At 32.9% G+C, this 15174-nt stretch overlaps 1 protein-coding gene across 1 annotated transcript in view; it reads left to right on the top strand.

Moving 5' to 3' along the window:
• LOC145242376 (uncharacterized) overlaps positions 1–15174 on the top strand; it is a 209034-nt gene that overhangs the window by 175978 nt on the left and 17882 nt on the right. The window contains exon 5 of the mRNA XM_080105380.1: positions 2285–2326. Coding sequence (XP_079961506.1) covers positions 2285–2326 — 42 coding nt within the window. The remainder of the gene's footprint in view (positions 1–2284; positions 2327–15174) is intronic.

Below are 15174 nucleotides of genomic sequence, written 5' to 3'. Positions count from 1 at the left end.
ATGGTTCTGTTCCGTCTCAGGAGGTTAACTTTCCTAGGCTTTATCTTTTCTTTGCAAAGAGGTTAGATTATTGCATGAGACTGAGAATCACCGACAAGGTTGCTAGGACATTTTTTGTAGTCCAGAGTGTGCTAATCCTATTGCGTTGATGTTTCAAACCTACACCTGGCCTTGTCTTAACCTCCCCTGAGGAGGAGGAGGTCAATAAAATATGAGAAAATCTGAAGATTCTCAAAGGTCATGCAACAACCAAAATAAATGTCACTTTTATTCTTAATTCAACATAAATTTTACTTTCGAATTATAGATTTGGTTTGATATAAGCTTGTGAATATCTAAAAAAAGTTCTATAGATTGGAAAGATTTTGTTTCACATTCGGCTAATGATAAAAGGGGCATAACTCCGTAAGATTTTCAGGGCGAGTTATGCCTCTTGTTCTGGTATTATTAGTTGCTGTAAATTATCATAGTTTGATTTGATTATTTGTAATTACAATAGAAAAATGCGAGCATGAAAAGTAATATGGTTAAGCTTAAACATGGAAAAGTAAATGACTAGTTGTTAACATTGGATAAGAAAAGGACAAGATATTCTAGTAAAAAATAGAAAAAAATTTATAACTTAAAATAAGAATTGATTATATAATGCTATAAATTGAATTAAAAAAAAAATTCTTAATGCTGCAATATTTTAAGTTATAAATTTATTATATTTTTTACTTTGTCCTTTTCTTATCCAGTTTTAACAACTAGTCCTTTACTTTTCCATGTTTAAGCTTAACCATATTACTTTCCATGCTTGCATTTTTCTATTGTAATCCATGATTTTTCCAGGCTTCCAATAAATTCATTTGTTCTTTGTTTAATTTCAGTCTTATTTTTTTTCTCCCATAAACACCTATGTAATAACAATGTACGGCACTCGTCTGCTTTCAATAAAATTCCCCAAAGTATCTCCCTTTCATGCTTTCTGTTTAATTTTTCACTTCTCTTTTCGAATTAATAGCAACAGTAGTCGCTGAAGCGACATGGTTACTATGGAAACCAGTCATAAAAAACGTCGCTCACTTCCTAACATATTTTTACAATTTTGAACATCAGAAAATTCACCATAACTTTTGTTTTACTGAACGAAAATTGTAATTTTATTTTCACAAAATAGCTGAGAAGGTGACTTCAAAAAATGAGTGAGCGGTGAAGCTTTAAAGCAGTCCTAAATGATTAAAACTGCCACTTAACCATAAATTCAAACACACAATACAAAAAAAACAAAAAACAAAAAAAAAATCCAATCTAAAATCTAATGAGTAGCAGTTTTCTGATAAACACCACTTCTCAATTTTCTGATTCAAAGCCAAAATCTGTCATCATGTAAACTGTTTCTCGTTTACCTAATTTTTGCCAGCATTTGTGAATGATAGTCTTCTATGGAATCTGCAGAAAAAAATCAGTTAGAAGAGATCATCACTCCTGCATTAACCAATTTGTATGAGGTTTATCTGAAGGAGTTGCTGATAGCAATGTCTGACAAAGATGATTGGATGGAACAAGTTAGGAGAAACTGAGAAATCTCACTATGACTGATAGAAGGCAACTAGTCCAATCTATATATCTATAAAAATGAAATTGTCTGTGTGTGTACATTTCCCTACCAAATTACTCTTTCAATTTTCAGTCTACAGACTCGAGATTTGACATAAGGAGTATTGAGATTTGAGAAAATCTTTTTAATCATTTTTCTGCCAGAAATTTGGCTGTCAAGAGGTCAAAGTTCAACGATCTGACCTTTGAAAACTCTACCAAACTCCTCTACCAATTTTTAGTTTAAACACTTGAAATTTTAGATGTAGATTACTTGGACATGTATCAAACCATTTAATTTAATTTGAGCCCAAAACAATAAATGTTAAGGAGTCAAAATTGAGGTCAAATTGTTTTTAAAATTTGACCTCCACGGTTTCTACCAAATAATCCAGCAAATTTTTGGTCTAAACATTTGAAATTTTACATAAAGTGTATTCAGACATAGAGCTAGCTTTTTAATCAGATTTTGGCTGAAAAGTTGGCTGCCAAGAGTTCAAAGTTAAAAAGATTTAACCTTTGCGGTATCTCTAAAGGAATTGAAACAGAAACATGTATGCACATATGTAGCCAATAATGTTTGTATAAATAAACATATTGCTGTAAGAAATATATACACATTGCTGTTGAATGCGATTATGACATTTCTCATCTACTTCTATATTTTTCAATATAATAGTCATTTGTTTTCCTTTTTTTTCAGCACTGCTATTGGCTGGTTTGTCTGTTGCCATCACATATGCAGGTAGGTTATTATCAATGATGCGTTAAATATAGAAAGGTGTAAAAAAAAAAGAGAAATGCCAAGATATGTGTTTGTTTGTATAGAGTAGTGTGTGAGTGCTCACTTGCAGATACTGTATGTGTAGATGCATGTACACACATGTGTATGTGTCAGTATATTTATTCCTTTAAACAAACTTCCATATATGCATAAAAGCATGTGTGCAAATGTGAATGCGTATGTACTACTGTGTATCGTTGACGTACATCACATAAATCGAGGGTCTAGTGATTGTATTAAGTATTTCAAGACACAGGTCAACAAGTTAAATACAGTCAATAATTCAGTAAATGATAGCCATACAGTCTCCAATTACAAACCCATTTACTTATCAACGCTTCTATAATGGAACCCACACCGCTTTAAGAAGTTATGTTATTTCTAATCGCCTGAGGCATCCCAACCAAAAAATGCCAACAGGCCTGCTCAGGCATTTTTGTGAGCCACAGTGGTCCTCTTCTTGTGCACTGTCTTTCCAATCTCCACTTTTAAACTTTGTGTCGCATCCCATGATAGAAGGGAAGTTAATACCTACTTACCTGGCACAACTATGTGTTTATATCACATACCAGACACTGTAAAAACCCATAAACCCAATTTTCTCTTCCATCCCATAATTTTGCAAATTACAATACCTATTTATCCACTGACTAAAACAACCGCTGTAGTCCAGAATTCAACCTAATTAAAACAAACAAACAAAAATATACAGAAAATCTTTATGATGGATGTACCCGTCACAGAACTAAAATATCATATTCCAAAAATCATGCAAATTAATCAAGTAGTGTTTTTTATATAGAAAATAATTTTTTTTTTACAATTTCTAGCGATTTACTATTATTCGTACGCATTACAATGCTGAATTTGATCTTTATTTCTGAAGAGGTCGTTAATGGGGGAGATAACCAGTGATGAATTTTAAAGATGGTGAAGCGAGCCACACTATCCTTGCTTCAAATTTGTTTTTTTTTTAGTTACAAACGTCTTCTTGATTCAATTTACATAAATTTTGGAATATGATTTTTTTTTTTTCTATGACGAGTACGTACATCATAAAATTTTTTCTTTCTTCTTCTTTTTTTTTTTTAATTAGGTTAAATTCTGAAGAAGCACCGAATTAACAAACTAATAACTTTGTATTTATCAAACGATTATAGCATAAAATTCACCCAAAGTCACATACAGATTCTGTAAACAATAAAAATAAATAATAAAATCACTTTTGCTGGATGTGAAAAGTTTATATACTAACGCCCCAGAAACAAACATCATTATTGATAGCATATATAATAACCCATCCATTCTTCCATGTATCATTAATCCTAGAACACTCAAGTTATGATTAACCTGCACAAACAAAGTCACCTTCTATGACAATAATGGAAACATTTATACCCAATTGATGGCGTCTCCAGGTGTTCCGTTTTCTCTCAACATTTTTGTTTGCATGTTCAACTTTGGAAACAAAATATTTAATATAATCACTAAACCCTTCAATTATACCAGGTGCATGGACGATATCCTTATTCTAGCAGACAAAACTGAGGAAACAAAAAAAATTTCTTTTTTCAAACCAACCCTGGACTTACTTTCACCTATGAATTAAACGTTAATAACAAAATTCCGCTTCTAGACGTACTTATTGACTAACAATAACACTTATCTCCCTATATATATAAAAGAAAGAACACCAAAAAACTGCCTCCATTAATTCTTGCCTGTTACATTATAGATGTGAATGTTCACACTGACAGAAAATTTCTATTAAAAAAAAATGTAAAATGCATCCGTATTCATTTATATATTTCCTCACTTAGAGTCAAAATAAAACTTTACTTAATTCTATTTACTTGTATTTAAAAGTATGTAAACATTCCTGTTATAGTTTTATCCGTTTCACTTTTCACTTCCAAATATTTATACTCGATCAACAAATAAAATGAATAAAATAAAAATGCACCTATGAATTAATAATTGGTTTGCACCCACTGCAAACAAATGAGAAAATAATAATAATAAAAAAGATCTAATATATATATATATATATATATACACAAGTCCTCTTCTAGGGTTAAGCACTATGGTTAATGATATTGCTTATAGTTATTTACATAATGATATTACTTGTAGTTACTTACATAATGCAAAGCTCTTTGTAAATAAATAAATAAATAAATAAATAGAGCACTGCGAGAGTAGCAATCAATGCTTGTATAAAAAAAAACCTTGTAGATATCATTTTACTAGCAGCACCTACTTGGTGGCCTACTAACTATTGCTTGAGTGGTTGTGGGTTCGATCCCTGGTTTGGGATGGATGCTGGTATATTCACACTGAAGAGCTGTAATACAGCAAAACAATCTGCTTGTGGATGATATATATATATATATATATATATATATATATATATATATATATATATATATATGTATGCATGTATATGTGCTAGCAAGACCCGTATTTCACTGTTGTCCAGGGAAAATCGGAAATAAATATTTAACTCTAAAAAGTAAATAGAGTATCATATCAAGCAACTTATCTGAGTCATTTTTATGTTTTTTTATGCTTAGTTTGCATTTTTGGCGCACGTGGTCCCTGGTCTTGTCGGACCCAAGTCCATTCGGGTAAGTTTAGCATTTTAGCTAGTACATAACTACCCCCCTCTCCATCGTAGAAATCCCCCAAGATGCCCATTTCTCACTTTCATTTTGTTGTACTCGGCCTCTCCCAAATTGCATCTATTTTGGATGGGCACCAGTGGGCACCACCCATTCTCCAAACACCATACCCTGTTTTCTTTCTCTCCCTCTTGAATACCACTTCCACTTAAACATTGATCTGCTTGTTTTCAGTTGTGAACAAACTGAAAAACAGTGGGCGATCTATTATTTAGAAAGTATTGGGAGAGACAGAGGCAGGCAAACAGAAAGAGGGAGGGGGTGTTGTGGCAATCGTAGAATAGAAACGATTATAAAAATATAGTAAATCACAACATAACAGCAACATTTTTCTGTAAATTTAAACTCTATAATAATAAGAAGGCAGGAGAAAGAGATACAAGGGGAGGGAGACAGACAAACATAGAGAGAAAGGGGGATATGGCAATCATTGTATAAAGACCGTTATAAAAAGATCGCAAGTTAGCTTAGTCCCTCTCCCTTAAAATCCAGGGGCGGTGATGGGGTAGGGTGGGGTTCGCTTACACGAAAACAAAACAAACTTTATCTCGAAATTAGAATCGAATGTTAATGAAGTGTTTTAATCGCCGGCATTTTATTCCTTGCATGTTCTTTTTTTTTAATTTTTTTTATTATATATAAAAAATATATAAATGAAACTGCAAATAACTAACAGAAAAATAAATAAAATGATAAACTTATTAAAAACAGAATAATCGTGGAGATATTTTACATTTATTCATGTAAGAAGAAATCGTTCTCGGTTACAGTAATGTTTATTGCATTTGAACAACGAGATTTTCCACAATTCATATAATAAAAGCAAAGCAAAAAAGGATTTTCCACAATTAATAAAAGCAGAGCAAAAAAAGCGATTTATATCCGGAAATTTTAGAATTATGCATAGTTGTTATAATTAACTTGTTTTTAATTAACATATTTATGAGATTTTTTTTTTTTTTAATAATGTAGAATCCAATGCAGTTAATAACAAAGCTGTTTATTTTGCTGAAAAAGCATGAATTTTGAGCTGTTGGTTTTATTTAAAACAGTATATATATATATATATATATATATATATATATATATATATATATATATATATATATATATATATATATATATATATATATATGTATAAAAGAGATTTAGAAGGCTGTCACAATGCGAGGAATGAATTATAGTCGCTGTTGGTAAGAGGAGACGAGAACAAGTGGTGATTTACAAATCAATAAGTACATATATATATATATATATATATATATATATATATATATATATATACATAATAAAAACTGTATATATATATATATATATATATATATATATATATATATATACAGTTTTTATTATTCTTTATGTAAATACAGTCATATCTTACTACGATGTGCAGAATAATAAAAACTATAATTTTCTCTGTTTGATTGAGCACTATCAATGACCCCTGTTGAAATTCAATTATTCTAATTTTTTTTATATCTTTCTACCTAGAATATATACACTTGTGCCCGATATTATTCATACCCCTCGGATCTTTGAGATTTCTATAAGAATATTGCTCAAACCAGAAGGTAGACAATATTAAAGGGATTTCAAACAATAAATCAAGCATAAGCATTTAATTTAAACTCAACAAATAAATAAATTATGCAAGTTTGAAACATTATACAAAGAAAAACAATAATGGCACTAGTTCAAAATTATTCATACCTCTCTTACTAATAGTCAATAGCATGCCCTTTATTCTTAATAACTGCCTGTAACCGTTTGGGATATTTATCAACAAGGTTTTTACAAGCATCAACACTGATTTTTGACCATTCTTCAATGCAGTAGTTCTCCAAATCCCTCAAATTTCTAGGTTTCCGCTTTTTAACCTCAGTTTTCAATATGTGCCAGAGGTTTTCGATAGGGTTCAGGTCGGGACTCTGGCTAGGCCATTTCAAAACATTAATTTGATTATCCTCAAACCATTTCTTGACTATTTTGGCAGTATGTTTTGGATCATTATCCTGTTGAAGGACCCAGTTTGGTCCTAAATGGAGCTTCTCCGCATCCTGTCTAATGTTTTTCTTGAGTATCTCCAAATATTGCTCCTTCTTCATGGTTCCATCTATCTTGACCAAACTACCTGGACCACTAGCCGAAAAGGAGCCCCAAAACATTAGGCTACCACCACCATGTTTCACCGTGGGTATGGTGTTCTTTGGGTTGTAAGCTTCTCCTTTCTTCCTTCAAACGTAAGAAGCATCCATATGGCCAAACAATTCAATTTTTGTTTCGTCAGTCCACAAAATACTTGAGAAAACGGACTCTGGAGAATTCACATGGGTCCTAGCAAACTTTAGACGTGCTGCAAGGTGTTTTCCGGTGTGCAATGGAGTCCTTCTTGGTCTTCTTCCTTTCAGACCATTTTCATGCAGAGTCCTTTGCAATGTTTGCCTTGATATTTTTATGCCAGAAGACTCCAGATTTTCTAAAATGTCCTTATTAGTGGTGGTTGGATTTGCATTAACACTTCTTACAATATTCCTGGTGGCTCTAGCAGACAGTTTCCTTTTTCTTCCTCTACCAATCAAGTTGTTTGTTGTGTGGTGGCTCTGGAATTTTTTGATGATGCTCTGTACTGTTGCTGTAGGGACCTCAAATTTCTTGAAAATTGACTTGTAACCTAAACCATCCTTATGTGAATTCACAATTTTAGTCCTAAGATCATTACTAAGCTCTTTTTTCTTCCCCATTCTAATAATTTTTATTCTTTTATTGGTTTTCAGTTGATATCATTTTAATTTCTGAAAAATGCAAAAAACGAAATGAAATTAATCAAAGGTTGTATAAAAGCATTCAAAATAAGAATCAAACAGAAAACAAACAGTCAGAAACTCGATTAATACTGAAAAAATAAGGGGGTATGATTATTTTTGAACATTGCAGATTTTATAAATAGCTGTATATTTCTTTTATTACAAGTATCCCGAGATTTTAAAATGACGAAAATGATCAGAAGAGGTTTATTAAGAATATGTATCAATATGGACGTAAACAATAAATTCTTACAAAAGTTACACCTAATAAACTCAATTTTCAAGGGGGGTATGAATAATATCGGGCACAACTGTATATATATATATATATATATATATATATATATATATATATATATATATATATATATATATATATATATACACGTCGTTAAAAAAAAACCCCAAAAAGCAACAAAAATAGAAATGGAAATGATCAACATCAAAAGTGTCTTAGCCTGTGATCAGAAACATGGCCGTGTTCGCTAAAACTTAATCCGGCTACTCAAAACATAAGTTTCAAGCAATTCCCTGAATTATGAATGGAGCGGTAACAGAATGTGTTTTCTTTCTATAAACAAAGGACGCGGTGAAGAAGATTGACCTGAGAGTAGGAAATTAATATGAACAAAAAAAAACATGGTTGCTATTCTCTTTTTGGAATATACATCATAACATAAATCACTTGTTAGCTTTACATTTGATACGTGTGAGCCATATATCCTGTCCAGGGCGATCAAGGGGAGATCACTCACGCCAATTATGTACTAAGTACATATATGAAATGTGTGTGTGTGTGTGTGTGTGTGTGTGTATATATATATATATATATATATATATATATATATATATATATATATATATATATATATATATATATATATATATTATGTACTGCTTATTCCTCTTTGATGACGTATTCTACGATTTTTCATGTAAAATTTACGCACCTGTTTAAATTTCAAAACAATAAACATATATAATAATATAATAAATAAATTAAAATAAATTCATTATCCTCCCATCCCATGTTATTTGCATGACAACTGTCCTGAATTCCTATTGGTTGTGACGCAGACGGCCCTGTTTAAATTTTAAACCAATAAACATAAATAAAATTCATAAAGATACAAATAATCTTTAAGCAAACAAATAAGCTTTTAGTAGAAATGGTAATTAATAAAAACTGAAGAAAGTGCTCAAACTGTTGTAGAGCAAATATGCGTTTTATTTTTTATTATCGTATCTTTCTGTTAAGTCACATTATTGTTTCAGCTACCCAGCCGTTTTTTTGGCCGTCAGACGGCCAAAAAAAAAAAACCGGCCAGGTAGCTGAAACAATAATGTAACTTAACAGAAAGATACGGTAATAAAAAATAAAACGTATGTGTGTATGTATATATATATGTGTATATATATGTGTATATATATATATATGTCATATGCTACTGGTACCATGTAACCCAGTACTACCTGCCTCATGGTCGGGTCACCGGCGACTAAACTGGTTCCCCCACCAGACTTGTTTGGTGAGGAGGGCGGCTAGTCTCCCTGAAGGATTAAAAAAAAGACCTTCCAAAGGGCGAATGAACTCTTTTTCTGGGTCAACGGCCAACTAGCACCAACTGTATGTGTGTATATGTGTATTGGGGTAGAGAGGGCTCCCGTAAGCCGTGGTGAAGGCAACCTTTCTAGGAGAAGCAAATCTCTGATTTAAAAAACCATAAAGCGGAAGCCCAGTACCCGCATTAAGCTGGTCTGCAGTTTAATTTGTTGCTGGCTATCTTGCTCTTGCTTGTTGCTGGATCTCAACATTTTGAACCGAGAGAGAGACTTAGCTGTCGTACAAAGCTAAGACTCTGTAACATCATATTTGTATAGATACTCCCTCAGACATTTGGGCTCATGGATTTTAGATGTCTGAGGGAGTGGCACTCGTCTGACAAGACGTTGCAATCATCATATATATGTGTATATATGTATATGATGATTGCAACGTCTTCTCAGACGAGTGCCACTCCCTAAGACACTTAAAGTCCATGAGCCCAAATGCCTGAGGGAGTATCTATACAAAGATGATGTTACAGAGTCTTAGCTTTGTACGGCAGCTAAGTCTCTCTCTCGGTTCAAAATGTTGAGATCCAGCAACAAGCAAGAGCAAGATAGCCAGCGACAAATTAAACTGCAGACCAGCTTAATGCGGGTACTGGTCTTCCGCTTTATGGATTTTAAATCAGAGATTTGCTTCTCCTAGAAAGGTTGCCTTCACCACGGCTTACAGGAGCCCCCTCTACCCCAAATATATATGTATATATATGTATATACATACATATATATACACATATATACATATACACACACACACACACACACACACACACACACACACACACACACACACATATATACATATATATATACACACACACATATATATGTATACATATATATACACACATATATCTATATATATACATATATATATACACACACGCATATATATACATATATATATACACACACACATATATATACATATGTATGTATATATATATATATATATATACATATATATATGTATGTATGTACGTATATGTACGCATATATATATGTATGTACATATATGTTCGTATGTATATATATATGTACAGATATATATATATATATATGTATGTAAGCTGTTTCGTTTCATTAAACGCTGAAAAAAAAATGTGTGGGAAAAAAGCAAAAAAAAAAAGCTATGTTTCGTTTTATATTTTCATTCCCGGTTCGATGTTTAGTTGTCCTATTTCAACTTTGAGATAAACTATTTTGTTGCACCGAATCATACCCATGGTAAAGAATCAGTCAACATTACTAAATAAATAAATAAATTTTGATAAATTAGCTGACCCTCCTATTATTTGTCGACATGACAGCTGTCCTGTTACTTTTGGTTTGTTTTCTCTTTAGAAAAAGAGAAGTCTCTCTCAATTGTATTAAAAAACTACCATCCCGGTAATATTTAACATTAATTGCATACTTATTGATTTATAAGTGATAGTTTTTTGAAAAAATATACGATGATCTGTAATTTAAATGCAGTTTTTGTTTTTCTTGTTTTTGTTTAAATGTCTCATCACTTCTTCACCATCCCGATATCCTACATTGCTAACAGCTTTCGTAAACACTTACATATTTGTTGACCAACAATGCTTCAAGCAAGCTACCCCTCCCTTTATATATATATTGTGTATATTAGTGATGGAACGATTCAAATTTTTTCCAATTCCAATACGATTACCGATTCTCAGTGGTGTAGCTAGATGGGAGCAGGGTGACAACAAAATTTTTCAGCCAAGTTAAGGTGCAAAAATCGTCTGAAAATAGGATTTATTTATCATATATTATGCAAAGTTTTTATGTTTTTAATCTTTTCTAAAATATTTTACATTTTCTTTTAATTAGTAACTGAGGAATATTTTTTGCCGATGTTTATTGAAAACTCCAAACCCTGTATTTTTTTTAGTTTTTAATAGTAAATCATTTGAAATCATTTGAAATCATTTGAAATTATTTGATGACATTTATTTCATTTTCTTTTAATTGTTAAAAATTATTGGAAAAGTGATTAAGTGGTTATATATATATATATATATATATATATATATATATATATATATATATATATATAAGAATCGTATCTAAGGGGGTCGGTCCGGGTGACAGCAAAGGAGGGGTAACACAATGTCAGTGGGGTAACATTTGAGCAGACCGCCCCGTTTACTCTAGCTACACCACTGACAATTACCAATTCCAATTCTAAAATCGCCTAAATAAGTATAATTTTATTGGAGGGGGAGGGCATTTAGTTGAGAGCCTCATCTACTTTTAAATGTAAATATAATTTTCTTTTGAATTTGTCAAATTTCTCACAGTTTCTTTTTATGCATTGTATCCATGTTTTCGATAAACTTGTGAGATTTTCACCTTTATTTTTTTTTACTCATGCCAACAATAGAAAAATAAGCTTTAAACAAATATCAACATTTTTTTTTTTTAAGAATCGTTCTCAGAATTGGAGATTAAGCTAAAGATTTTCTGATTCCCCAGAAGTTATGATTTTTCTGACTACCGATTCTGATTAATCGTTCCAGCCCTGATATATATATTATGATTTTATATATCCACATAAAGTTATAAGGGAATCTTCAGACTAAAATGCAAAGAATTCAGGTTGCTGGATGTTTTTGTTTAGACATATAATGTTTATTTTAGCTAGGTAACCAATCAAATTCTTTGTTATCTCCTCCCATAGGTTTATGTTGCCATTAGCCAATGGCAAGGTTTTTATCAGACATAAATTTTGCTTCCTCTAGTTTTGTTCTGCTTCATATAGGAGAGACTATCTCTTTAACATTCACATACATATATGTATATATATATTTATATATTGATATATGGATATATATATATGCATATATATATATTTTTTTTATACATATATGTATATATTTTTTATACATATTTATATATATATATTTTTATATATACATATTTTTATGCATATATATATATATATTTTATAAATATGCATAAACATATATAAATACATACATATATATACACACACACAAGCATATATATATACACACACGAATATATACGTATATATACATATACACATATATATATATATATACATATACCTATATATATATGCATACACACATATATATATACATACACACATATACATGTACATATGATGATTGCTGCATCTTTCCAGATGATCGCCGTCACATTGAGTTCTCCCAATCTTGTCGTCCATGCCATCTCAGATGACTCTGCACTCCCGCCGCAGATTTGCACATCTTGAAGCAGATGTGGCATGCAAATTGAGCAATTTCCATCGAGTTGACTTCCTCGTGAGGTTGAAGAGTATTCCTATGAACAATCACATGTCTTCTTAAACCAGCAGTAGACTTGCAAACTTTGCTGCATGTTAAACAGATTGTTTGGTTCGGACTAATAGGTGCAAAGTTGACCTGAACAGGAGTTTTGTGCAACTTAATGGGGTTGACGTAGCCAGCTTTTGACGAAAGCACTCCTTCACAAGTGTCGCATTTCCAGCTCTGTGTGTCATGGTTAAGACCATCAATTAAACCTTTGTGAATCTCTCGCTTCAGATTGCTGTAGGCTTGCTTTCTTTTCTCTAGAGCATCACAAGTTTCACGTACAAGCTTTTGCCACTTTGGCAGAGTGTGTCGATGTCGATTTGTAAGACTTTCAAGTTATTTTTTGTAGAGACCCTGAACCTATTCCTTGGCTTGTGTTGAGAGCATTTGCCATTTTCCAGCTCCCCATAAAGAATTTATTTTGGCAGCCTACAATCTTTCATTGGAACCAAGTGGCCCACCCAATGCATGTGAGATCTGATTACAAGGGTCTCAACACTAGAGCAACATGCTCTCACAAGGATTTCAGTATCAGGTACTTGTGCTTGCCACTTGATGTCGCAAGCATTTTTGGTGAAATCGTTCAAGCCATTTAATGTGCCTTTGATGCAATGTCTATGTCTCCGATGAATACAACAGTGTGGTTAGCACACACGTCTTGTAAATGCAGATCTTAGTCCTGTCTGTGATGCCACGATCAGACCACACTCTCTTCTCCAACCTTCCAAAAGCTACAGATGCCTTCTGAATTCGTCTGTGGATTTCAGTGTCGAGACAGCTATCCCTCGACAGAGAACTACCAAGGTACACAAATGAATCAACTACTCCCAGTCTAGCACCACAGACCATGATGTTCGGCTCCATGTATGACTGGTCCGGTGCAAGAGTGAACATCACCTTTGTTTTAAACAGACTGATCCTCAGACCAAAGGCAGAGCAGGAGTCAGCAAAGCTATCCATTATATGCTGCATATCAGTCTCAGTGTGCGACAAAAAAACAGCATCGTCTGCATACAGTAACTCCTTGACCAAGACATGATGCAGCTTGGTTCTGGCATTAAATCTTCTAAGATTAAAAACACGAACTGTGGTTCGAAACTTTAACATGACATTTCTATCGCAATCTCAAAACGCATGAGCAAGTAGAGCAGCAAAATATATAGAGAAAAGTTTAGAGGCAGGAATGTCACCTTGTTTGACACCATTATCAACTGGGATTTGATCAGACAATTTTCCGTTAAACGAGACTCGAGCTTTCATGTCCCTGCGCAGTTCCTTGAATATTCTAACAAAGGTTGGAGGAAACCCTACTTTCTCTAAGATTAACAAGAGAGCATCCCTGTTAATGGTGTCAAATGCTTTGGTTAGATCCACAAATACTTGATACAGTGGTATCTGTTGCTCAATGCATTTCTCCTGGACTTGCTGGACTGAAAAAATCATATCCATAGTTCCTCAGCCAGATCTAAAGCCACTTTGTGACTTTCGAATAGCATTAGGACAAACATCCTCCAGTAACTTGTTTAATAGAAGTTGTGCGAGAACTTTCCCAACAGCTTCCAAAAGCATAATCCCACGGTAGTGGTCACAAACATTATTCTGTCCCTTTCCTTTAAACAGGGTCACCAAGACTCCATCAATCCAATCCTGTGGAACAGGAGCACCTTCTCAGATTTTCTCAACAAAACCAAGGATAGCATTAGCAATATTCACACCTCCAATCTTAAGAAGCTCCACCGGAACACCATCAAAACTAGGTGCCTTGCCACTGCTGATTTGTGCGATAGCCAACTGCATCTCGACCAGATTAGGCCAACGATCCATTCTGAATATGATATCACATTGTGATAGGCTATCAATTGCATCAGCATCTACTGCTGAAGGATTATGAAACACATCAGTAAAGTGCTCTTGCCATCTTTTCAAGATATTTTCTGGATCCTTAATGACAACAGAACCATCTTTTGAGATCAGAGGAGATATTGAAGAGGTAGGAGGACCAAATACTTGGCGCAGGAGTCCATAAAATTACTTCAAATTTTTTGTGTCAAACGCCTTTTGGATCTGCTCCGTTATATTTATCCACCATTTGTTTTTTATTTTTCTTAGCTCACGTTGCAACGTGGTTTTGACCTCTTTGTATTGTCGCAAATTAGTTGTATGATCAGAATGATCTTCACAAAGTAAAGATTCATAAATTGTTTGTTTATTCATCAGCAACTGATTAATTTCCAGATTATTGTTGTCAAACCAGTCCTTGTTCTTATCCCTCTTGAAGCCAAGAACTTCAGCTCCAGCAGAATAAACCTGAGTCTTGAAATTCACCAATGTACCATCAAATACAAGATTATCAAGCTTTTCCACCATACTCTTTGGAACTTCAGGCA

The sequence above is a fragment of the Euprymna scolopes genome, chromosome 21 (genome assembly GCF_053919585.1).
Source record: "Euprymna scolopes isolate OS-2025 chromosome 21, ASM5391958v1, whole genome shotgun sequence".
Classification (NCBI taxonomy): Eukaryota; Metazoa; Mollusca; class Cephalopoda; order Sepiida; family Sepiolidae; genus Euprymna; species Euprymna scolopes.
This window is presented reverse-complemented; position numbering and strand designations above follow the sequence as displayed.